General features: G+C 37.2%; 1 protein-coding gene across 22 annotated transcripts in view; it reads right to left on the bottom strand.

Annotated features, from left to right (window-relative positions):
- Positions 1-15,236: 15,236 nt before the first annotated feature.
- CCDC91 (coiled-coil domain containing 91) overlaps positions 15,237-27,561 on the bottom strand; it is a 221,690-nt gene continuing 209,365 nt past the window's right edge. For all 22 annotated transcript variants that reach the window (XM_048052773.2, XM_048052791.2, XM_048052778.2 and 19 more), the window contains one exon: positions 15,237-26,764. In XM_048052773.2, coding sequence (XP_047908730.2) covers positions 26,483-26,764 — 282 coding nt within the window. In that variant the 3' untranslated portion in view covers positions 15,237-26,482. The remainder of the gene's footprint in view (positions 26,765-27,561) is intronic.

A 27,561-nucleotide genomic window follows, 5' to 3' on the forward strand; every position in this document is an offset into this window, starting at 1 on the left:
AGCCATTTGCAGCAGGCATGAATTAGACTTGCTATGTGTCAGAAGCAGACCATGTCTGAGTTAGATCCAAAGCACTCATATTTAAGATTATGTTCTACAAAAAGGCCACTCAATGTAGCATAGTTTTTCACTGTCCTGTTTATGATGAGCCATGGTATCCAAATCTGAAATACAAGTTCAGCACTGATTTTAAAGAGAAGAATATCAAAATTGCACCTCCTTATTTCCCTTTGCCAATTTAGGGTCTAGGGATGACCAAAGCCTAGTTCTAGTGCCTTAAGGCATGTTCAAATCAAACTTCTCTGCAGCAGAGCCAGGATCCTGTTCAGCTCTGCTTCTACAGAATTCCCACTGCTGGAGGGTCATAAAGACAGAGAGGAATCAAATCAGGAAAAAGATGCAGATCAAAAATATTCCATCAGGATAAAAAGAGTTGACTGAAAAGGATTAATCAAGAAACTGCATCACTAGTTGTGTCAGAACAGTTGAAAGGGCAGTCAGGGAGTAGAAATTAGCAGCTGGTGGTGTAAGGAAGGGCAAGGGACATCTTAAATTGATTTTGTCACTAAGAAAAATGCCTGTGGAATTGTGACACAACCTAAACATCATTTACTTCTTCATGCCTTGCAAATTCAGGCACTGTTTTTGACAACAGAAAGCTATGGATCCTCATTTTCTTAATAGGGTCTGAAATGTATTACCACCCCCCCTCTCCCCCCGAAGTAAAGATATATATTTGAGCTTCCTATGCAAATTGCAATAAACCCATTAAACAATCAATTTACCTATTGCCATTTTTCAACATGCCTGAGGACAGTTTACAAAATCTTCATCTCTGCTTTAATTCAAAACATTTGTGAATGTCTTTGATAGACTATTACTGCAGTGAAGTACTGTATGCAATATACATCACCTTCATGTACAGTTACATACCTAATTAGCATCAGTGCACAGTACAAACTGCACATTTGAATGTAAAATTGAAAAGTCACATTGCTTTTGACAATTCATCTGAAGCTTTGGGAAGGTAGTTCGAAATTCAAACTAAAACAAAATTAATGCATTTTCCACAAGAACTCTTCTAAGAAGCTCAGACAACTCAATTCATTAAAAGTCTAAAATGAGTGAAATGAAACACACTTTTGAAGTTAAATGAATAGCTACATGGAAGATAATTGTTTGCTTTATTCACGTAGGTCTGTAAACATATATTATAATAATGGATGAATAAGAAAATTACTGCCTTGTGATTCTGGATAAGCACTCAGAACTGTCAGTTCTTGTCCAAATTATCTGGATCCTTTGGGCATTGAAAAACTAGGTGGAGAATTACATGAGATCAGGGAAGAAAAAAAAGGAAATCTCATGAGAAAAGAACTACAAGGATTGCCACTCATGGTATTTTGGCAGTTTCTCAACCCAGAAGTACAAAGCAAATGAAAAACAGCAATAACAAGTTCCAGATATTGTCGAGAATTAACTGAACCTCCAAGAACCTCCAAGTTTCTGGGACCCTACCACAGATAGAGAGGGTTTATGGAATGCCACCCTCTCCTCAGAGGCTCACAAAATTGCACAGGGATAGTGTTTACAGCTGAGTCATGCTGGCAGACAGGCCGTATTGATTCCAAGCATGATATAAGAGGATTTGGAGTGTGTTGTTGGAGCAGAAGAAACTTGCAGATGCAACAGAGGATTCCCCCAGAGAAAGATCCAAGAACAGTTAAGCTTGAGAATAGTTAGGTTCTCTCCACAATGCAGCTATTGAAAAGCCAGAAGGCAGTGAGGAGGTATGTTTCAACCTTCAACACACTGAGTGTACTCAGAGCAGGGTGGTAGTTTTAGCTGTTTACAAGTGCTTTCCTGACCTGTGTCACTCATGTTTAACAAAAATAGATGAGTCACTTACAGAAGATGAGTCTTCTTGTTTGTTGTCTCCTCTAACATTCTTCATCATGCCAGCATTGATTTTATTAGCCTGATTGCTCTTTTTCTTAGACAATATTTTATATTTCTGGAAAGGGAACTTCAAACACATACATTCTCCTTTTTATACCATTTTATACATGTCCTGCATAGAGTATAAATGATTACAAGAACTACAGGACAGGGATACTCAGAGTCCAAAAGTGTCAACTCACAATCTAGTAACCTAAAAAGAATAAAAATAAAAATAAAAATAAAAATAAAAATAAAAATAAAAATAAAAATAAAAATAAAAATAAAAATAAAAATAAAAATAAAAATAAAAATAAAAATAAAAATAAAAATAAAAATAAAAATGAAAAAAAAAAAAAGAAAAAGGAAAAGGAAAAGGAAAAGGAAAGGGAAAAGGAAAAAGAAAAAGAAAAAGAAAGGGAAAGGGAAAGGGAAAAGGAAAGGGAAAGGGAAAGGGAAAGGGAAAGGGAAAGGGAAAGGGAAAGGAAAAGGAAAAGGAAAAGGAAAAGGAAAAGGACAAGAAAAAGAAAAAGAAAAGAACAAGAACAAGAACAAGAACAAGGAACAGGAACAGGAACAGGAACAGGAAAAGGAAAAGAAAGGAAAAAGAAAAAGAAAAAGAAAAAGAAAAAGAAAAAGAAAAAGAAAAAGAAAAAGAAAAAGAAAAAGAAAAAGAAAAAGAAAAAGAAAAAGAAAAAGAAAAAGAAAAAGAAAAAGAAAAAGAAAAAGAAAAAGAAAAAGAAAAAGAAAAAGAAAAAGAAAAAGAAAAAGAAAAAGAAAAAGAAAAAGAAAAAGAAAAAGAAAAAGAAAAAGAAAAAGAAAAAGAAGAAGAAGAAGAAGAAGAAGAAGAAGAAAAAAGAAAAAAAAAAAGGAAAAAAAGAAGAAAAGAAAAAGAAAGAAAAAAGGAAAAGGAAAAGGAAAAGGAAACGGAAACGGAAAAAACGGAAACGGAAACGGAAAAGGAAAAGGAAAAGGAAAAGGAAAAGGAAAAGGAAAAGGAAAAGGAAAAGGAAAAGGAAAAGGAAAAGGAAAAGAAAAAGAAAAAGGAAAAGGAAAAAGAAAAGGAAAAGGAAAAGGAAAAGGAACAAGAACAAGAACAAGAACAAGAAAAGGAACAAGAAAAGGAACAAGAACAAGAACAAGAACAAGAACAAGAAAAGAACAAGAACAAGAACAAGAACAAGAACAAGAACAAGAACAAGAACAAGAAAAGGAACAAGAACAAGAACAAGAACAAGAACAAGAACAAGAACAAGAACAAGAACAAGAACAAGAACAAGAACAAGAACAAGAACAAGAACAAGAACAAGAACAAGAACAAGAACAAGAACAAGAAAAAAAATAATTTGTCCTTTCATTGGGTCATACACTTAAGTGGCACAGACTGGCACAGCCCCAGTAATTAAGATGGAGCTACCCGATTTACACCAGGTGTGCAGTCCAGTAAGTTTTGAAGTACATTAAAGAACACCCACTAACAACATGAGAACATATGTTGGCACAGTTGCAGAAAGTAAAAGATCTAGAAGGTCAAGCTGACATGTTACACCACATTACAATGAATAATGGAACTCTCTGTTTAGTGAACAGCTAGCAAATACATATAAATAAGATGGACAGACTTCCACGGGCCATCTGTATGCTCTTCTTCCTGTACCATCAAACAGAGGCAGAACCATTAGTGTCAGAGGCCAGCAAGATTGAGGCAGCTCTGCAGGAGAGGACAAAACCAGAGTCATAGAAGACTCCAGTGATGGTGTCCTCACTACCAAGGCACAGTCCCAGAGTGTCTGAACAGGGTAGGCGGAGCAGGATGCTGATAGCAGGGTCCACTGACATCCTGAGGCAAGGTCAGGAGATGAGGTTCCACCTAGGAACTCCAGTCAAAAATAGCATGACAGGGCCAGAGACAGGAGTGAAAATGAAGCTACCTACAACTTTCATCTAGAGTCCTTCAAGAAAGTCCCATGAGTAAACAAGCACAGACAGGACAGGACACAAAGGACAATTAATTTAAATGGACCTCCTGGGGTAATGGGCAGCAGGAAGGTGGAATGGGGGAGGTGGGGGGCTGATGAGATGGTTCGTGGTGGTTAAGGTGTACTTGTTCCCTCAAGGCACAGACACTGAGTTTACAACAGTAAAGAAATCTTCATTTGAAACTCGACACAAACATAAAGCAAGCCAGCAAAAATATGATTCTGAAAATGTCTTTCTCCAGAAAGATTAAAGTGTAACTTTTGCACACTGTAGGAGAAGATAAGGCTTGGGAACTTCTAAGGAATTTTAAGGTGCACAAGTCCATGGGACCTGATGAAATACATCTGTGGGTCCTGAGTGAACTTGCAGATGAAGTTTTAAGCTACTGTCGATCATACTGGAGAAGTCGTGGCAGTCTGGTAAGGTTCCCACTGCTTGGAAGAGGTTCCGGAAACATAACCCCCATTTCTACAAAGGGAAGAAAGGAAGCCCTGGGGAACTACAAGACAGTCAGTCTCACCTCTGTGCTTGGCAAGATCATGGAGCAGACCCTTCTGGAAACTATGTTAATGCATATGGAAAATAATGAGGTGCTTGCTGACAGCCAACATGGCTTCACTAAGGGCAGATTGTGCCCAGCAAGTCTGGTGGTCTTCTACGGCAGGATTGCAGCACTGGTGGATAGGGAAAGAGCAGCTGACATCATCTACCTGGACTTGTTCAAAGCTTTGGCACTGTCCCACACAACATCCTTGTCTCTAACTTGGAGAGACATGGATTTGACAGATGGACCACCCAGTGGGTTAGGAATTGGCAGGATGGTCACACTCAAAGTGTTGCAGTCAATGGCTCAATGTCCAGGTGGAGATCAGTGATGAGTGGTGTTCCTCAGGGGTCAGTACTGGGACTGGCGCTGTTTAATATCTTTGTCAGTGACATGCACAGTGGGATTGAGTGTACCCTCAGCAAGTTTGCCAACGATACCACAGTGTGCGGTGCAGTCAACACACTGGAGGGGTGGCATCTTTAGGCACCTGGACAGATTTGAGAGGTGTGCCTGTGTGAACCTCATGAAGTTTAACAACATCAAGTGCAAGGTCCTGCACCTGCGTCAGGACAATCCCAAACACAAATATGGGCTGGGAAGAGAATGGTTTGAGAGCAGCACTGGTGAGAAGGACCTGGGGATGTTGGTTGGTGAGAAGCTCAACATGAGCTGGCAATGTGAACTTGCAGCCCAGAAAGACAACCATATCCTGGGCAGCATGAAAAGAAGTGTGGCCAGCAGGTCGATGGAGGTGGTTCTCCCCTTCTACTCTGCTCTTATGAGTACCCCACCTGGAGTACCGCATTCAGCTCTGGGCACAAGAAGGACACGGAGCTGCTGGAGCACATTTAGAGCAGGGCCACAAAGATGATCAGAGGGCTGGAGCCCCTTTGCTATGAAGACAGGCTGAGGGAGTTGGGGTTGTTCAGCCTGGAAAAGAGAAGGCTCCAAGGAGACCTTATAGTGGCCTTCCAGTACCTAAAGGGGGCCTACAGGAAAGCTGGGAAGGGACTCTTCACCATTGAGTGAAGTGATATGACAAGGAGAAATGGTTTTAAACTAAAAGAGGGTAGATTTAGATTAGATATTAGGAAGAAATTCTTCACTCAGAGGGTGGTGAGGCACTTGCATAGGTTGCCCAGAGAAGTTGAGGCTGCCCCATCCCTTGAGGTGTTCAAGGCCAGGTTGGATGGGGCTTTGAGCAACCTGGTCTGGAAGGTGTCCCTGCCCATGTCAGGGAGGCTGGAATTAGATGATTTTTAAGGTCCCTTCCTTAAGGAAAAAACATTAAAGTTATAAAAACACAAAACCATTCTATGATTCTATGATCCTCTGTTCTGCTCCTATATATGAAGTAAGTTTCAGAGTTTAGAAATGCGTTACACAAAATGTAATTCATTTGCAAATTTTAGCCACAGCTAAAACCATGTTAGTTTTAGGCCATGAAACACATACCTTAGTCAATCAGCACATAAACGGCATGGAGCAGCAGACAGTCTATGCATTTACACTGAGCTTCCAGGATTTGACACTTTTTTCTTTTATCTAATTAAAATCAAGTAGAGTCTAATGAGATAGTAATTTGTTGAAATTTGACATCCACTTCTATTCTTTAGATCTTAAAATGAAGATTTTCTCATAGTTATGAATAGGTATTTTAAGAATAGGCAATATCTTCAGATGAGAGAATATTGGTCTGTAAATTAATTATCACTATTTTTAAATGTGTGATAAATTAATTTATTATGAAATAAAACTTGAATGCTATTTCATGATAGTAGCCAGTACTTAAGAGACAAAAGTCCAAATTTCGGTTTTATCTTCGGGCAAAGTCAGAATGCCATCCTTCCAATGTCAAACAAGATTCCCCATATTAAAGGGGAAATGGGAATCTAAAGGTCTTTCCTGTTACTGGTATGAAATCATTCTCTTCAGCAGGCTACCCTCTTCCTTTCAGATATTGTAATTTATATATTTATTTAGGTATCAGTAAGTAATAAAAAAAGAAATGGAATGAAATGATAAATAACAAAATAAATAATGAAATGAAATGAAATGAAATGAAATGAAATGAAATGAAATGAAATGAAATGAAATGAAATGAAATGAAATGAAATGAAATGAAATGAAATAAATAATAAAAGATTCTCAATCTCTTCTGACATTAATCTAAAATAAATGCTAAAAGGCCTACTAATCTTCCAATTAGTGGTTGTTTATCCACCACTCCTATTAAAAGAGAAAGTCTCCTGCTTGTGGTCAAACCAGAAAGACAGAGGTCCAGAAAGCATCTCCCCTGCCAGAAGGTGGGCTGTTTGGGCTCAGGGTCAACCTGGTGGCAATGCAGCTAAATGTCTTCTCTGGGTGACACATGGGAGCAGGTCCCAGATGACCTTGCTGGCAGGGAGCAGAGCTGATCCCTTTCCTGTGGTTTTAAGATGGTTTTAAGCTGAAACTCCAGTTCCTGAACCCTGCTTTAGCTACTGCTCCAGCTTAGACATTTTTTCCAATTTATGAAAAGGAACTGACTATGGATAAAATGCTGATAGATTTTTCCATTTCCAAAGTGATCTTACCTAACAGGCATTTATATAACTTTGTACTTGTAGATGGACATAGTCGTCCCTGTGACATGATCAAAGCACAATTGCTTCAAATATTGTAAAGTTGCAATGGGAGAAGAAAAAGATAAACCAGATTTTGAGAGAAATGATGAGGGATTAAATGAGTTTATAAAGAGAAAATCAAAGGAAAATGTGATTCATGGACAATGTAGGCCAAGGAAGAGAAATACAAAGAAGAGATGAAGGGAGAAAAGGTGTGGGAGATACCAGTTAAAAATGAACTTATCAAGGAAGTAGAATATGGAGAGAAAGAAAACAAAACTAAACAAGACAACAATAAAACAAAGAAAACGAAAAAGTGTATTTGCTCTCCTTATAGCCAAGAGATATATCTTGGGATCAGGACTCTTCGTCTGGCCCTCTTTTATGTGGGCCAGATGCTTGCCTTTTGTATTCATCTCTGTACAGCAGTTTATTGGCATTTCAGGATCTAATTGTCTGAAGACACGCTAGAAAACCTACAAATTCAGCTGAAGCCTAGCTGAGGTCTCTTGTCTACCAGAGCCACCCTGTCATATAGACAAACCCAATAAGAATACGATGTGAAAGAGGTGTGCTAAAGTAATTTTCTTGCTCTGTCTTTCTAAACTGAGTGAGGAGAGGAGGGGAGGAGAGACAATACTCAGGATTAGGATGAAGAAATTACATTTTTTTCTGTTGTTTAAGTACACTATTTTCTGAAATCAAAGAAACATTTTTCATTATGGATTTAGTTCTCACCACCACCCACACACAACCCAATTAATAAGCATTTTATTTTGAAGTGTTCTGTAAGATGTTGACTCGTCAAAAACAAACGTTTTCATGCAAAGTTTAGGAAGAGGAGATTTCTCAGATTAAGGGTAAATTTTCCGGATAGGACTAACCAAATGCACAAGTATCCAATAGCACAGTACCTCTTCATTAAATCAGTTTCTGTATGGGCAGGCTGGTTCCAGACTTGTGCTCCAGTGAATAAATAACTGTTCATCCTCTATGATGATCAAGACATCTATCATGCAGAAGTTTTTAGAGTGGAATTGACATTTTATCTGAAATTTACCTCCTGGTTGATTCCTTTATCCCCTTGATTACTATGATTTTGTGCTCTCACATCTAAAGAAAGTAAAAAATAGAAAAAGATTTTGTCCCTCTCAGGAATACTGTGGAAATCTCAAGCATATTTCCAGGTCAGGAATACCACTTTCTATTCTGTACTACATTTACCCCTCTCAGTTTTATTTCCCCACCTTGATTTGAACCTGGAATGTTTTGCTTAAAACATTGATATGACCTTGCCAGATATGATGACCAAGACTGATTTGCCTCCTTTGTTGCCAGTTGCTGTGTCTCACTGAAGACTGTAATTCTATTGAATGCCTGGCCTGGAGCCCAAAGACCCCCTGTTATCCCTCCCCTGAGTGGAATAGAGCTAATTGCTATTCTGCAGAACAATAGGAAACACACAAAAATTCTTACAATGAGAAATAATAATAATTTTACCATCTGAGGAAGCTTTTTGAGCTATGGCAGTCCAAATGCAAGACTTCTGATGCAAACCCACCAGGTATTCACAATTTTTATTTAATTGAAAACCACGCAATCTTTTACTTCACTAGGTCTGGGCTTGAGAAAAGCTAAATTACTCATGCTTTCAAAACATAGAAAGATCAAACAAATTTCAGGTTGTCATGGAAGCAGATTGTTGTGCCAATAGTAGATCTTTGTAGTCGCAGATAATTAACCTTAATTACCCTGATGTGCTGTTACTGAAAATATTTGGTTACCTATGATGCTTTCAGTGTGTAAGATTGACAATTATGCTCATTTGGGCTGTGTGGTTTGATAGCAAAATGCATTTCACCGGTAGAGTTGACACAGAATTTTATTGTGTAGCATGATAGCATTTTAGCAGCCATGCTTGGTCTAACAGTCCACTCTCTAATATCCTGCATCTGGACAAATAGAACTCTATGGGCTGAGGCAAAATACTAAGAAAAGAAATGATAGCTTAATTTAATATTATTGACGTATTTTGCCAACAGTTATACTGTACTCATAGCCTAGTTCTTTTTCTATACTAGGCTGGCAGAAAGAGGAGAAAAATAATTGTTTCATGTTCCAAACACCAACATGAAAAGCCTGACAATCAAAACCCTTATTTCTTTAATATGAAAAAAAAAATAATAAAAAAATCTATTTTACATTTAAATAATAGTAGGACAGTGACACAAAAACAAACAAACAAACAAACAAGAAAAACAAGAACTAACACAAAGGCCACCAAGTTCCCAGCTAAGGCCAACAGCTTTCCTAAATCAACTCTGAAGATCTCTTTTCTTTTCTTTTTTTTCTTTTCTTTTTCTTTTTTTTACTTCAAAATGAACATAACTGATGGTTAGTTGCTATCCAGGTGAAAGTGTTGATGAGAATAAAGAATATTTATTATTGTACTCTGAGTTAAACATTGAATATGGCTTGCCTTTGTCTATGCTTGCAGTGAAATTATCTTCAGCATTGGTTTTGATGTAACTTGCCAAAGACAGACAAAATTGAGAAAGATAGTAAATAATGATGAAAGACCCTGAAATCCATTCAAGAATCTAACGGTAAAGCTGTACTCATGACATTTTGATTTTGATCTTTGCTACTTTCTTGGGGAAAAAAAATCACACAGTATTGTAGTCTATCACTTCTGTGGTCACATCAAATATTTTATATGAGGAAAGGTCACAAGGTCATTAGAACCCAGTCTTAATCCATTACTCTAATACTTCTTCCTCAGAAACAACCAGGGTTAGAGTACGAATAACTGGCTGCAGAATCTAACCCTTATTTGGGTCTTCTACCAACTTATTCCCCATATTCTCAATTCTTTAATCCACAACACAGCTCTTTATTTACAGGAAGAGGAAAAATTATATAGTTTAAAGTCTTGTGCATGATTTTTGACACAAACAAAGCAGTCATGTTTACAGAGGAAAATTAGCAGTTACTTTGACATAAATTACTCTGTGATACCATAATATTTTAAAGTAGATGTCATTCTGAAACAAAAGACACTATATCCCTTAAGAATTGATGTGCTTCTAAAATAGAATAATTATTTGAAAGAAAGACCTCTTAGCCAGAATGGTTTAGAAATGGTCATTGAAGAAACAGTTTTTCTGTTTTTGTTATTTCAGCCAATGTCCTGTGAAGATAAGCACTTCCATAAATAAGAATAATGTCTGTAGTATGCAATATACTATCAAAGATCTTTATCTCAGACTTTCTTGGCCTGATTCCTGGTTCTGCTATAACAGTGTAGCTGTAGAGACTCAATGGTTTAAAATAAATAAAACAGATTGATGAATATCTCTGCAGTGAAACATCTTGGCAGCAATAATCTTTTCATTGTTTAACATCATATAGTAGTGGGGAATACAGGCATTTGGATCAGAATAAAAGAGTGGTAATCAAAATCTGAAATAAGTAATATTTATGCATATAAAATTATTTGTGTTGGGTGTGGTGCTGCTCATTTTTTTCTTTCACATGAATGTCCATATGAACATAATTTTCTGCCAGGAATGTTCTCAATAAATTTTAGGGAACTCTAAGACCGTATTTGTAAGAAGCAAACTGCTGAATGAATTTAGAATGAATTCAGGATTCTCACTCAGTACAGATCTACTCCAGGCCATATAATGCCATGTGACTCATGCACCCAGATAAAACTGAACAACACAGATCAAATTTCTAGTTTTAACAAGATCCATTTATAGATGTAGCTTTATAAATTTACTAAACATCAAATTAAATGAAGAACATTCAAAGTTTCCCATGGATGAGCCATAAACATTAAGAGAGACAAAATTAGTCCATTAGAGATTTTTTACATAAGAATAATAAACCAGTTTACAGCAAGATGTTGTTTCAGATAAATAGAATTGGAGGTTGAGAAAAATGTAGATTTGTGTGGAGAGAAACAAGGAAAGCCCAGTTTCCTGCAGCCTTGTGTCTCATGGTTGAATTCCTTGGTGTTTGAAAAGGGAGGAGCTCACAATGCATCTACTGCTAGTCTGTGTCTGCTCTGACTTCGTAAGAAGACTTCTTAACTAAATTAAAAGAGCACTGGGAATGTAACGGGGGTAAACAAATCTATACTTTTGAAGCTGGACTCCAGTGCACCAATGAATAGCGCAAAGCATAGGAGAGACCTGGTTTAAGTGATATCCCTCCCAGGGATACCTCGGGTCAAGGCAGACTTCAGATGCCTTGCATTTGCTTGACACAGATCTTATTTGTGCTGACACACAGTAATACATGAACCTTCCATACTTTTTGAGAAGTACAATTCATTCTAAAGGAATAAGAAGGAGATGAACTAAGGTGTAAAAAACAACAATAACAATAAAATACATCTAAAAACAAACAAACAAACATGTACTTTAGGTAAATTTATGGATCTGAACTCTGAGCTGGTATGACCACAAGTCTGGGAATGAGATATTACTACTTGGGAGTGAGACACTGTTGATTTTCTGTTAGGTATTTCTAAGCATTTATGCTCCAGGCAGCAGAGTCTTTCATAGTTATTCATTAGGTTTGTTACTTCTTGGGAGGACAGTTAATCCCTCCCTCACTTCCATGTTCCCTCTCTTCCTCTTAGCCTCCTGTAGAGCTGTCTCCAGCCAGCCAGGATGCTCTGCTTGGGTGTTACCAGAGGAAAAGTCATGGAATTCACATATTTTTATGTAAAAACATAGAGAAGAGCAGGCATGATGTCTCAGGAGCGGGAGAGGTATGGTAGAGCAGTTTTGCTCTTGAAGGTGGTTAGAAGTATGCTTTATAACACCTACCAGAGTCATGCTGGGGTATCCTGTCTTTTCCAATGTCAGGTTCCATTTTCTTTAATATGTGCTTCCATAACATTTATAAGGCCACCAGAGGCCTGTTAGCTAGAAACATATCTCAAATCATTATGATGCTACAGCTCTTTGCTCTTTATTATGGAAATAAATCAAAAGCAGACTTTCAGCAAAGAAAGTCATGGCTGGAGTAACATTTGCCAGGTTCCTGAAGATGCCAATGCCTCAATGTCTTTAGCATTTCAGTGTATGTTTTGGCCACTAGAGGCTCAGTTTTTCAATTAAGGATCAAAAAAAACAAAAAACAAACAAACAACAACAAAAAAAAAAACAAAACAAACAAACAAAAAAAAACCAGCTTCATGTAAATTTGCCAACCCAGACAATGGGACTCTTGTCCTTCATGAAAAATTGTATTTATTTAAGCTTTAAATTTGTGCTCATATTTACTTTTAAAGAGCACAGTGATACTGGAACTGGGCTGTATCGTATTTACACAAAAATTAAGAATACCTGGTTGGAAATGGAGCAAAAGCTTTACATGAAGATACTGAAGATTATGTATCATAGGACAGGTAGTCCCAAGGGAAGAGGAAAGTTCAACTCAGATGGAAGCAAGGTCTCTTTTGTTTTTCTGCAGCCCTGTTTGCTGGGCTAAGGAAAAACAAATCGCTAGCTTTTTGCAACCTATTGCTTTGTCTCCCTGTCATTGGCAAACACAGAATATATTGGGAGATGCTTTTTGGAGCAGGTAATGGGACAACAGCAAAAGTACTCCTATCAGTCAGAAAAGTAAGTATAATCAGAAATCCACATTAGAACTGCTCTTTGGAGCCATATTCTGTGTTTAGGAATAGAAAGGTTTCACTGTAGTTTATTCAGTTTCTTGTGAAGTAAACCAGGCTTTCGTTAACTCTACTGTAATGAATGCAGGTCACCTCCCTTCAGAGGAATGCTAATAGTGCTCTATGAACTGCAAACTATTCAGTTTATTTTGACAGGTTTTCAGGATGTCTCTTCCAGTTCACAGAGAAACCTCTGCTGCCCTCCCCAAGCCCTTACCAATTTGCAGCAGAAAGTTGAACCAATTATCTCTCTTTTTTCTCTTTTCACATAAATGAACTTTTACAGTCATTTTACAGTAATAACTGGAATACTGCAGTGCCAAGAGAGCATTGTCTCACACAGGGGCTCTGGTCAAAAGTGGAAAAGACAGAAGCTAATTTATTTACAAATATGTTGAGAGCCCATGATATCAGTGGGTGTAATACAATTGCATTAGGAAAAGATATTTTCACCTCCGTTTTAAACTCAGTTAACACGATTTTAAGTTAAATCTGAGTATGCTCATGTTTACAAAACTGAATAAAAATAGACAAAAATATGTGTACTGGTTAATTCTAAGATTTATTAAATCCCATTAACACTTTCCTATCTTGAAATATTCAGCCTGTTTGTAACCAAAATACTTTGCTCAGCTTTGGCAAATATTGTTAGACTCCATTTATATGGGATTTCTAGCCCTGCTTCTTTGGAAGAATGACTGATATCTCAAATATCATAACATGTAAAGAATTTTCCTCACTTCTAGGCACTCAGGGATTCCAGGTCCTTTACATACTTTCCACCATCCATGCAAACTGGTCCAGTATTCATATGAAATAAATAAAGAGATTATTGCTACAGAGAAGTCAGTGTTGAATGACCAGAAGTCAATGGTCTGTATTTAATATCCGTCTTCACAAGAAAGTATTATCTGCATCATTGATTACACTTTGTCTAACTACATGTTAATGAGGCAGGCACATTAATGTGTAATTTATTACACTTTAAAAACAAGATCCTTGTGGAGATATATTAATTTCACTGGAACATGGAATATGCTAAAAAATAAACAAGAAATGTCAGAGTATAAACTATATAGGTAAGCTTCCTTTCAGTTCAGACTTCTTCTGGGGGGAAGGAGCTTGCTAAAGGTTTTTTATTCTTGACTATATTATATCAAACATGGTGAAAAATATCAGAATACTGAAAAAAGAAATTATGCTTTTGGAAACAGTGAGCAAGACAGAAACATAATACCCTGATCTGTACAATAAGCTTATTCAATGTTCAGGTAATTCCCCTGCATATTTACAGTGTCCTCTCACTTTTCAAAACATCTTAATTTTGCTTGGAATTTTCAGAAAGGTAGATAATTTATTTAGAATTCTATAGTACACTGAAACTTGTACACCATCCATAATATGATTTTAAATGTAAAAACTTAGCAAGGTCAAAGAAATATTTTAATTGCATTACAGTTTAATTTCCTATGTCAAAAAAGTCTACATACATGATCTCAACACAGCTTTGATGAGTCTTCCTAACAAAGTGATGGTAAACATGAATTTACTGTGAATGTGGATTAGAAAAACAAGCCTCAAATCGACTCTTAGTTTCTATATTAGTTCATATTTTATTGGTACATGTTGTTGTTTTTTTTTTTTTTTTCTTAGTTGACTGCAGGTTTTTGATCCCAAATATTTCAATCTTATATTTGAAATTTATGTCTCATATACATAACAGGTACAGTAAAGAAGTATGATGCAATGAATTTATCCTCTTTTGCTCTCATTTCCAAAATATAAAACCTAATAATATATTTAGGGATAATTCTTCTTTCTATCCTAGTCTCTTGATTCTTATGGTTTAAAACCCATTGCTTTTAAAGTTGCTTAATATTCTTACCAGATGTTATAAATCACTATTCAGTTGGTTGAGTATATGTCCTATGCATTAAAATGTTTGCTGGTTATTTAAACTTAATAGCAAGTCTAACCTACTGAGAAACCTCAGGGAAACAGAGATGTTTTCTTTATAATATTTATATTTTAAAATAATTTAAGAATTTAAAATTTAAGAATTTAAAATAATTTAAGAATCATTTCAAAGTTAGTCCACTTTTTAGTGATGGTCCTGATTTAAATACATAAAATTCCTGATTGTCAACAGCATTATGAGATTTGCTGCACACCTTCCTTCCTTCCTTCCTTCCTTCCTTCCGTCCGTCCGTCCGTCCGTCATTCCCTTCTTTTTTTGTTGTTTTTCCTGTATCTTGTAACTACACATTATTCAGCTATCTTGGAAAGAAGGAATAAAATATGAGAAAAGTTAGGAAGTACCTGACTTATTCTTAAAAGAAGGAGCTAGTGGTAAATGCAGCAATAGATACAAGGTGGATTCAAACACTACAGCTGTTTGTTTGCTTTGGTGTTTAGTGATTTTCACAAAGGAGCGATTTGCAAAGGAAGAAGCAAACTCCAAAACAGAAAGCACATTTCATACACTTCATTGTAAAATTCACAGCTCTGTTCAGCAGATATGATAAGTGTCTAAGAGGTCTGCCACTGAGCACGAGGCCTAAGAGGTTGGAGCACTGCTGTTATTTACTTGGAAGCTCATGGATCCAATTTGTGGTTTCCTTCTCTTCTCCAATGCCCCCATTTGACAGGATAGAGAAATAAATCAGAAAGGATTGAAAGACTAAATTAGCTGAAAATTTACTGGTTAACACTGGAGTCCAACAAACTATTTGCCAAAATTTCAATTTCATTATACAAACAACAACAAAAAAAGTTACAATCTAAAATAAGCCAGATATTAATATTAAAATGGTTGGAATTGAAGAGCTTACAATATAATAAGAGTCCACAATATAATACTTCTCTGATTACTGGTGGAAATAATTGAATGAGCAGTGATCAGATTTGGATTATGTAGTATAAAAAGGATTTAATTGGTATGGGAGTGCCATTGTGTGAGGAGCTGTACAAACAGGGAGGTAAACAGTAACATATCGGCATATTCTACTTATACTATTCAAGAAAAAATATTTGTGTCTTGTTTTCTTCTGAAAAAAAGTGTTGCTGATTGTATATGGTTGATAATCTGTGCCAGTTCTTCAAACTAAAACAAGAATTTCCAGAGCAGTATAATCCTGAGCCCACGGAATGACGGGAGTCCATGTTCTACATCTTTTCTCATCAAAATATATTGGAAAAGCACTAAAATAGATTTTAAAAACAGAAATTAAATGATTGTGTTGCTAGGTCTTACACAATGCATTAGTGTCATCATATAGGCATGGATAAATAGGTGCTTAGTGTTCCTATTGTTTTTAATTGTGGCTGAAGCTGAGGAACGTAAAATGGTACCTGATTTTATGATGTGCCTTAGCTCCTGGAGGTATGACAGATTTTTTGTGAACATTACACACACTCCTGCTCTCCTACTCCATTATTTGAAGGTAACAATACTAAAAGTCTAAGAAAAAAAATGATAAAAACATAGAATCATAGAATTAAAGAATGGTTTGGATTCAAACCTTAAAGATCTGCTGAGAATAGTTTACATAGTCACCAATAAATTGTTTGCGTTTCTTCAGTTTTTCTTTCTTAATTATTTAAGGGCCAGTTCTTAAGTACTGTACAGACTTAGATATTGAAATGCATTAAAATATGGAAATGCACTGGGACACTCAAAGTTCAACTGCTTTCTGTATAGACATAGTGAAGTGGGGCAAGGAAAAGCAAAAATGAGAGTCTGAGATACTGAGAGAGTACCAGTTTAAATAAATCTTGAAAACAATCATTCCAGTGTTATAATCCTAATATCATCATTGAGTGCTCTAATCCCAGCACAGAGCTGTTTGGAGGCTATTCCTGGCATTTCTGTAATATAATCTGTTTGGCTACCTTTCAAGGTTAATGTGCAGCTTGAATTTCCTGTGTTCATGTGTCTAATTAAGGAATATTTATTACCTCATCATAATATGATTTGTCTTACATTATTAATGTTACATTTACAATTTCAGATCCCTCAATGCCTTTTTTGGGGAAGGGAAGTGATAACACATCAAGGACTGTCAATCCAGCTGGTAAACAGACGGTTTCATTTGAAACAATTCAATGTCAATTCCTTCAGGTTTCACTGTGGACTGACATATGACTGCACAGTGAACAATCAGAACTAGAGACTGTTGGCCTTAAACATGACAAAAGTCTAAGTTTTTGTAAAGATTTTTTACCCACAAGCTAATGGAGTATTTACATGATTTTGATTTTACTCCAATAATCATTAAAAAAATTGCCTCCAAGCATTGCCTCCTGAAATCTGAAATCCAGAACTTGAAGCACTGAGGAATCAAAGTGAAATAGCCTCAAGCTACTACAAATTGGGTTGATTTTTTTCTCACTCAAATCTATGCAGACATAAAAAGGAAGAAAAAATATTTAAAAATAAATAGACAAACAATAAAAAAGAGTGAGCAGCAGCATGGCTAGGACTTCGCAGTGATAAACACAGATCTGTGCCTTTTTTTTTTTTTTTTTTCCTGTACGGCTATGAACATGTAAGAAGGCATGGGTCAAATCACAGCCACACATGGATCCTGTTTCATCTGTGTTCTGTTCAACATAAAACCAATGCCTCTGACTCACACTGATAATAACTTCTCACTCATTCACATCATAAACAAGGTCTAAATCCCAATTTTTATAATAAAAATGAAATTAACACTGAGCATTTGCACAGATCTATGTTAAATGAATTATCTTTCTACTTAGCCTGACACCAAGTAGACGTGCACCTTATTTGTGCACCAAAGACAAGATGGGCTATCTTGGATCAAGTATGATCACTTTTCACATCTCCAAGAAGAAAATCACTATTTATTGTAAAGGAGTGATATATTTAATGTAGAACTACCACTCATTTCTCCCAATAGTTTAGGGGCAAGTTATATTGTATCTTATTACCAAATAGGCCATAATAAGAATGGCATAAGTATAGGTTATCAGCTGTAATAATTAAATAGTCAGTTATGGATAGTTCATTATCAAAATCAGCCTACATATTTCTGTGCTAGTACTCCACCAATGTTTCTTCATGTAAAATAATACTCTTTCAGCCAAAGAATGCTACAACACATATGTATTGCGCAGACAACCTGTGCCATGCCTCAAGTAGTCGAGTACATTGAGTTTACATAGCTATGGGGCAATATAGAGCATTCTGCCTCACTCCCAGCAGGCATCAAGTACTATGTATCTCATGTCACATTTGCATGAGATTGCTTGGGTACTTGTATGTAGGAATGATGTCCTTATCACGGGGGTTATAAGGTCTCCAGGGAAAAAAGTTTCCTTATTCCAGATAGTACTTATACAATAATATTGTCTGTTGAAATGCAACAGCTTCTGGGATGGGAAAGCAACAAAGAAAAAAACAACAAGTTGATGAATTACCTGTATTAGTTGTTAAGATTTTTGATACAGACACCGTAGTGAAGCTGTTGGTATGCAAAGATTTTAAATCCTTGTATAGATTCTTATTGGATTCCTATTGCTCTCTGTACTTCATTAAAAAATAAATTCAGACTGTGTGGCCAAGTGGATGGATTACTTCTTTTTCTCTCACATTCTCTCTCACTGTTAAAGATGAAAGGCTGAAACAACCCTGGTGGGATTGGCACCTATTTCTTCCAAGCAACTTTTTATTTTGAAGTGGATGCTTAGAGAGCTGAAGCCAACCATTTAAGTGAGCTGTTAGGGATATCTAACACGGTATCCTAGGAAACCGACTCTCATTCTACAGCCATCAGCATGCAGACTCACAATTTTACTTATACAGTTGGAGATATGTGGATTATTCCTGAAACAATCCTTCTCAACCTCCCCTGCTCCCACTTTCAGTATAATTGCTTTAAGAAATAAAATAATTTTTAAAATCTCACAATCCTTTGCTCAATTGCTATCCAATTCAGTCTGGCAGCAAGAAACATACTTCATATAAGAGTAGTCCAAATGTGAATAATGAATTCAGAAATATTTTCTTTCGGAGCTGCATTTTTTGGTTGTGTATATTAAAAATAAAAATATAAAAATAGATAAAATCTTGTCTATCTTGGCTGTGAACCTAATGAAGAATTTCTTTAAAGTTTTCCTAAACTAATGATTTCTTATAGACAAAAGAGTTGGGCCTGCAGACATATAGGGCTGCATAGCTAGATATTCCTGCTTATAGAGCACACTCAGTTGGTCTCTTTCCTTGGCCACAGAACCATAGAATGACACAAAGCAGACCTTCTTTTTGCAACCTAGAGGGACATGTTAATTATTTATATCTTTCCTTAATGTACTACCACCATGGTTAAGCTATGAAGCAAGCTGTGAAAACATCATTGATTCATATTAAACTCATGTTTAGACAGTGGAAGATGTAATTTTTAATAAGCTTTACCTTGTCTGTGTTTTTTATTTATTAATGTCACTTCAGTAGCTATAAGTCTATCACTTGGAGCTGTAGAAGCTGTGCTCTGTGTAACTTCAAGTGAAACACTGACTCTACTATCTGCATTTCTTACACTCCAATTTCCAAAATAGTAAAATATTTCCAAGTAAATGCAAAACACAGTTGGTTATCATCTGGAAAAGGCTTTCCTCTGGATATATGGCTTATTCTGAGCATAAAATAATGCTGGCACAGGAAACCTGTAAGTGAAGTTCAAGATGTGAAAAATCTCTTTTTCATTACAAATGTACTTGTCTGTCTTCTAGCAGTGGAATGCCAACAATGAGAACAATTAGGGTCCCTCTGGCTGTTTTCCAGAATGAAATGGATGAATGGAAGCAGCAAAGAATCTTCTGAGTGAGGAGGAATGAATTCATAGCTGTCAGAAACAGGGAGCTTAACTTTGGAAAATAGAAGTATGACCTAAACACCTGCTTTTAAGCCCAAATCTCATTAAGAATGGAAGCTAGGGGGAAGAGATGCAAGAATCAGAGAAAATCTTATTCATTGCAACACTTTCAAAGACAAGCGTAGGAAGGCAAAGCTCTCTAAGTAAAACTTCGGCTCAGATGAAGTCAAATCAAATGCTGCAGTTCTCCTTACCTTCACTCCTGGAATATAGGTCCTCTTGGACAAGTTTAGAGCAGTAAGAACTGGAACAGGGCATGCTGAGTTAAATTTAGGCAAAAGTCTCAAAAAACGCACTATATTAAAAGAATATTATCTTCATGACTCTAGCAGACTTACCTCAAAGGAAGCTTAATTTAATTTGTATTCCTTTCAGTAAAATCAATGCTTTCAAGTGGAGAATTCCCTGCCTTTTCTGCAGCTGCTGTGACAAAGCAACTTTTTAAGAGGGGGTATGTGCCATAAAGGCCTAAATGGCAAAGATTTCAGAGAGAGAGTGCTGCTTTTTGGCCCTTGCATTTGGATAAAAGAAAGCCGCCTTGTTTTATTCAGGGTAGCTGGGAGTGAGTAAGGTAGTCTGATTAAGAAAAGTATAGGCCTGAATCTCAGCTTAAAAATCAGAATCCATATTACTGTGGTATCTCTGAACTTCCTGGCTGAAGTAAGAAGCTAAAGTGAAAACCTCTCAGACAAATCCCTTCTTTGGAAAGCTCTTTATGTTGAAAGCTCAGTGAGAGTAAACCATTGTTGTGGTATAACCCAGCAGGCAGCTAAACAACACACAACCATTTACCTACTCCCCACTTCCACTCAGTGGGGTGGGGGATACAATCAAAAAAGAAAAATGCAAGAACTCACAGGCTGAGAAAAGGACAACTTAATAAGGGGGAAAAAAAAAAAAAAAAAAAAAAGATACAGAAAAAAAACAAAACACAACACAATAAACAAAACAAGTGATGCACAATGTAATTGCTCACTACCAGCTGACCGATGACCAGCCAGTCCCCAAGCAATGGCAGGCCCAAACTGTTCCCCAGAGCTGTGTTGTTCAGCATGATGTCATATGGTATGGAATATCCTTTTGGTTGGTTTGGGTCAGCTGTCCTGGTTCCGTCCCCTTCCAGCTTCTTGTGCACCCCCAGCTTCCTTGCTAGCAGGGCAGCATGAGAAGCTGAAAAATCCTTGACTTGGTGTAAGCACTGCTCAACAACAACTAGAACACCAGTGTGTTATCAAGATTATTTTCATCCTAAATCCAAAAGAGCAGCAAAACACAGCAACATTCCAGCTACTAGGAAGAAAATTAACTCTATCCCAGCAGGAACCAGGACAGCCAATGTAAATTTGCCAGACAATTAGGGTGCTCTCAGGTGATCTCTGTTTTTAGAAATGTGTACTGGGTCTGGTTGGGATGGAGTTAATTTTTTTCATAACAGTTCATATAGTGCTCTGTTTTAGCTTGATGACCAAAACAATGTTGATAATACTGGTGTTTTAGCTGTTCCTGAACAGCACTTGCCCAACATCAAGGCCTTCTGGTTCTCTCTTTGTCCCCTAGTGAGTAGCCTGGTTGCAGGCAAGCCCCGTAAGGGTGCAAAACCAACAGGGGTATTATGTCATGAACAATAGAACGTGGGGGGCGGCAGTTTCTCCAAAGTAGCTGTTGCTTGGAGATTGACTGGGCAATAGGCTGTTGCTGGTGTGTGATTGCTTTTGCACTACTTGTTTCTTCTTCCATTTTTTCCCCTTCACTTATTAAACTCTTCATCTCAGTACGTGGGTTCTTTTTCTTGCTTTTTCCCTTGCAGTTCCCTCATCCTACTGTGGGGAAGTGAGTGAGCAGTTGGGTGGGTGTTTACCTGCCAGACAGGGTCAACCCATCACAAAGCTGAAAATTCATAAAAGCTTCTTTTAACAGTACTAAATGATTTGGGTGTGCAAAACAATGTTTATCTGGCCTCTTATTGATTTAAGGTTAGGTTAGGCAGTAAGCCAAATTGCACAGATCACAAGGTGAGTAGTGTTTTAACAGTACCTGAACTCATTTCAGCAGAGGTTCACTTGCCTGTGCAATTTTAAGGATGATTAGGAATAATTTCAGTAGATGTCATTGTTATTACTATTGCTAGACAGCTAGATGACCTCTGGGGCTGGCTCAGGAATGACAACATTCAGTGCAGAAATCTTCCTTTCATCACAGGTTTAAAACAGTGACAATTCCAGTACTGAGCTGAGTCTTTCAACATGAATGTACACCTTGCTGAACAGGATAGCCATGTCCTCTTCTTACCTATAGAACTGACAAATCTGGGACAACACTTGTGCAAATCATCTCTAGTTTTTTTTGTTTTTTTTTTTACTGATGACCTGAATGGTGAAGTTTCAAAGATGGTAGGCCAACCCCATCCATCAGATGGAAGCACCTTTCAGTTGCTCTCTCCTGAACCACATTTAAACCAGGCAGTAAAAAGTTCCTTACTTCATGGCTCCTCTGATGACTTTTGTTTTTTGCCCCTTTGATATTAGCAACATCAACAACGTATTCCCCTCCTTAAAGCAGAATTAAAACCTTTATTATTAATATATTTTTTAGAACAACAAAGAACACATGCCAGCAGTGGATAAGACACCAGCCAAAGTCTACAGGCTTCTGGCACTGCGGCTCTGTTTCTTCCAGCTGAGGAGTAATAATTTTGACACCTCTGAAGCAGCAGGACCTCATACCCTGACAACTGCAGCCTTGTTCTACAGCTCTAAGCCATTCAAATACATGACAAAAATCACAGTCAGCAATATCCATAGTGGATTTTTTCCCACCTTAGCAGTTCTTTCTCTCCTCTGATGTGGGCTTGGAGATATACTCTGCGGTATCACTGTTAAGCTTTTCATTTATTTTTCCACGCTTACCTACACAGAATGAAACACTCCCTTTTAAATGCCAGTCCAAATTATTCAAGAATACTTTTGACAGCTGCCAAGTAATTTAGACCGATACCTTCTTAACACCTTCTCAAAACAGACCTGACAACCCAGAAGAGTAAAGCTTTCCCTCACTTATAATTATTCTGTGCTTGCTGAATTTACCAAGGATATTTATTTCATTGAAGCATGGGCTTTTTTCCTCTTAGTTGGATGAAGGGACTTCATGGTACTCTGAGTTGGAATGCTCATTTTGCCATTTACAAATTGCTAGTTTTCCTTCACTTGTCACCACCAAATCCACACTTTTGCTGATGAGACTTTAACAGAATGTGGAGTGTTTTGAAAGATACAATTACATTCAGATAGTGGCCTATGAAAATACTTAATAGGTTCTGCAAAAAATATACAAGTTACTGAATTGATCAACCAAAATTCTTGCTTTCAAGGGCTTCCTTGTACCATTCTTATGTTTGCAGTACATCAAATAATGACAATATGAAATCACCCAAATAGTTTGAATCACCCGTCTTTCCAGGTTACAGATCATTTTGAGAATATTTTTTCTTGCACCAATCCAGAATATTCTACCAGAAAATTTAGGTGTGATGCTGGTTGACTCTTTTTGCAAGGCTGAGAAGTGGTCCAAGGGCAGAACAGGAAAAACCTGGAACATGTTTAAAATGAAGGTTGAGTCACAAAGGGTGGCACACTACGATTAAAAATTAAAAAAAATTGTAACTCCAAATGGAGCTCTTACAAAGATACAGTTAGAGGGCATATAGCCAGGAATCCTTTCAGATATGTGGCCTTCATTTAATGCATGTAGCTATGAGCAGAAACCCTTGGGGATATGGGTTTTTGATTCAGGAAACTCCCTCAAAGTTTTTAAAAAAGCTGCATCACTTACTTACTTAAAACAATATGTCCCTGTGAAATGTACAGATATATAATACCTAGGCAGCATACACCATGTGTTCGTCATTATGGATAAATACATCTCTCAGCACTAGACATTCTAGAAAGTAGAGTAAAAAAGAAAGTCCCGAGCAGTGTCCAAAAAAAAAAAAAAAAAAAAAAAGGCAGGAAGGACCTGTCATTGCTGTAGCAATTAACCCTTATCCCTCAGTCCTAAGTCCACATTTACTATGAGTCCAAGAATTTAAAAATAAATAATAAAAAAATAGTAATGTGGAGCAGGATCAGGCAGGCTTAGGTTTAATTTTTGGCATAGTCGTTGCTTACTGAGCAGGACTCTTCCCTGAAGACAGTTGTCATGGAGGTGTTAGAAGACCAAGGCAGTAGCTTGCCCTTCAGTCCAGGTCTTGAGAGCCTCATATTCCATTTCTCAAACAAAAACACAACTATCCTTTACTACAAAGGTTGATACAACCAGAAATGCATCACAGATTGTCCAGAACTCCCAGACTATACAAACCGCACCTACAGAAAGACCAGAGACAAATAAGAATCTTCAAATGCTCCATTGGAACAGATGTGTCTGGGATCTGCTATTGACCTGTCTCCCTTCCCTGCTCTCTATGAAATGAAGCTGTTAGAAATTACAGGATTTCTCTTGTTTCACACATTCAGCTTCAGGGATCTTTTTCAGAGATGTACAACATAGTTCCATTTGGTTGATACTTGACCTTCATAAAACAGATGTGGTAAGATGAGGAAAGGAATAAGGTTAACCATTCAGCAGGTGGCACCCTTTCCCTCTTTTTTTTGGTCCTCAACAGCCTTGTAGGTGTGGTGTTGTCAGTCTACAAGACATGGTGTTAGATGTTTTAAAAGCACACAGAGATCATGAATAATGATGTCGGGATCTGCTTCCCTTTCTAATCTTACTTGCTGATAAAGTCATAATAAGTGATTAGGTAACTCCTATCATTAAAGAACACTGAAAGCTTGACTAAACAGGCTTCTTCATGGTCACTGTCTCCCAGGAACGTCTTCCTTTCCCATTAACAGTTGGCATGATAAAAGCCAATCCAGACTTTACTTTTTCCTTTATGTCATTTTTATTGTTGATGTTGTTTCTTTCCTTTGTAAACTGTGAATATGAAACCTAGAGACCTCACTATTTGGAAAAGCAAATTTGTTATTGTTGTTGTCTTTGGCAAAAGGTAGATTACTCTCTCTACAGACACATGTCCTAGTTTGTGGCTCCTAATTGTTAAAGGTCACAGGTAGGTTTATTTGCCCTGACTTCTTGGTTGTGTCATAGCATGCTGTTAACTGTATAAGCTGTTCTTTGCTGTATGCTTCCAGATGTTGCATTCATGATCACTGCAGTTCAATAGACTCTTCTTCAAAATCCACTGATTTCAGTAACAAAGTGAATCAGTTTTTTTTAAAAAATGTACTTTCTTGTTCTTCCTATAGTCGCCATCCCTCATGACTGCCACACACATACTCACCAAAACCTGACACAAGGTGGTAGTGGAGAGAAGGGAACGAGAAGGGTGAAAGTATTTAGAAGTACTGTAGATACCAAATAAGTTATTTGTTTTCCCTGCAGAAGGCTTCCTGTGAAAGGCTGAAAATTAAGAGTACAACAATATGAATAATGAAAATGTTAAATGCCTTTTAAAGTATGGTAAAAACTGGAAGAGGTTGAACCAGAAAAAATATATTGATTAAGGAATGGAGTGGGAGTTAACATTCTGGACATTCCCAGGAAGTGGCTTTGGGGAAGAATGAAAACCATGTTTACAGAGAACTAGGAAATAAAAAGCTAAATCCACACAGTCACAATTGGTATAAATTCTCCATGATACTAAAGGTGGAATCACTTTGGTAAAAGAATGTGGAGGAAATAGGGAAGTGACGGAGTGGGAAGAGAAAAAAAGGAAGGAAATCCACAGCAGAAGAAGGGGAGTATCTCAGCAATGCCATTAGTAGCTTTCCCAAACTAGTCATCACGTTGGAATAGCAACACACTGCTTAGAACAGTGAACCAATGCAAACAGAAGTCAAAGCACATCACCTTCACAGAAATCCAAGTAAATGTGTGTGAAAGAGAAACTTCTGTTTATGCAACCTAGTTAGGTACACGGGGATTTCCTAACCAAGTTAGGGAATAAAGATACCTGAGACTGATTTCATAGGATTCTAAAAAAGATCTGATAGGGTCTAACATCTTCCTATGCAAAGTAATGGGGAAGTTCTACTGAATCCCTTGAAGAGCATTACTCAGTGCTCCTCCAGCAAGGAGCAATGCTGAAGTAATTCATGGACTTTCTATGCCTTTGTTTTCAATACAGAGATGTTGTTAGAGAAGGAAGGTGAAAGCAATGGACTTTGCACTTGAAGCAGAATATAATTATGTTGATGATAAGTTGATGTTCTTCAGTCCATCTGATGTTTAACTCACTGTCTTGGGGTAGGTTCCAAGAAAGCTCTATGTCTTGCTTAAACCAAGCTAGTTCTGCTGTTTCAGAGCAGAATGGTTTCTGATATACATGCAACCTAGCTTTAACTAGTTTGCTTGAGAAGAGCTATTCATACAGGTTTGGCACCCCAGATCTCCAGATAAATTATCAGCAGGTTGCTTAAACACGTTGGGGTTTGTTTGTTTGTTATTTTTCCCAGCCTTTGCTAAAATCCTTGCTCTTGCTCATGCCCTGGTAACAGCATACATGCTGACTTTAATGTAATTAAAGTACACCTACAGTAAGTACATTATTTGAAGTGAACGTTGTTTAGCTCTTCCCTCAGATGCTCAAGACTTTGAAAATGGCTAGAAATGCACAGGAAGAATAAAGAGCAGGCAACAGTTTGGAGGAACTCAGTGTAGCCAGTTCCTGTGAAGACTCAGCATCTTTCTCTCTGCTAGTCCTTACAGTGTATAGCAGATATGTAGAAATCCTTGTCAGACAGGGTTGCTCATGCAGAGTTCAAATGAACTCAAAGTTCAGGGGTTCAAAGGAAACCTGATAAAGTGTACAGAGGAGAACTCCTTTACTAAATGGAAAAAACACATAAGGGTCAGGATCTATCTTAAGCTGAAAATAGTCAGAAACTGGGAGAGGATTTGGAGAAAGTATAGCACAATTCAGTCTTGGCTTGGCTACAGTTTGGTTTCTGCTTATGGCCATACTGGAGACTGGGTCTTTGTTAGACTGTCTCAGATGACGTTCTGACGTTGTTAGACAAACTTGAAAAGCAACTTGAATTATCTGGGGGAAAAAAAGAAAAAAAAAAAAGATTACTGTACAGACAGTGCTTAGGGAAGCAGGGTTTGACTTGAGACTGAGTGTAGTTCATGCAGAAACAATCCTCACCAGGTGTAAATCTTCAGGATCTCAATGACATGAAGGAGCTTCAGTAGTTTACCACAGTCTTGTGTAAAATAGGTAAAAATATACTGCTTAAAACACTTAATGTTCTGAACTACACTAAGCAGATGAATATATTTAATAGATTATTTGAATCATGGCTTTGGCATCCCCAGTAAACATTTAAAATGGTTAATGGAAGTGCTTTTTACTTCTGGATAAAAACTACTAAAAGGGCTGACTCTGAAATATTTGAGAAGTTTGGTTTGTATTAATGTTTAAAGGTTGGATTCTTATCCCAAACTTTTTGGATATTTTTGGGCAGTGAATCGTAATGTGAAAAAGCTTTCCTGTGTGGTTTGTAGGCCTTATGCTTGGCAGTGTTAAAATTACCACAGGAAGAGCTTTTTCTCATGGCATTTTGGCTTCCGGTCACAAGCATAGCCTGGAAGTCAAGAGGCGTGGGAAATTAAAATAAGAGTAGAAACAGTTAACCAAAATTCTGTGAAAAGGGTTTGGATTCACCAGAAGTTATGGGAAGGTCAGTCCTTATTGTATCCAGATCCATTCTTCCATGCACCATAAATTACAGGATTAGTCAACAAAGTTAGACATCTAAAGAGACACTAAAATATCTCAGGCTTTTCTATTTGCCAGTTAAGTGCTTTTCTCACATTCTGTAGCCTCCAAACCAGGTG

The sequence above is a fragment of the Anser cygnoides genome, chromosome 1 (genome assembly GCF_040182565.1).
Source record: "Anser cygnoides isolate HZ-2024a breed goose chromosome 1, Taihu_goose_T2T_genome, whole genome shotgun sequence".
In the NCBI taxonomy this organism is placed as follows: domain Eukaryota; kingdom Metazoa; phylum Chordata; class Aves; order Anseriformes; family Anatidae; genus Anser; species Anser cygnoides.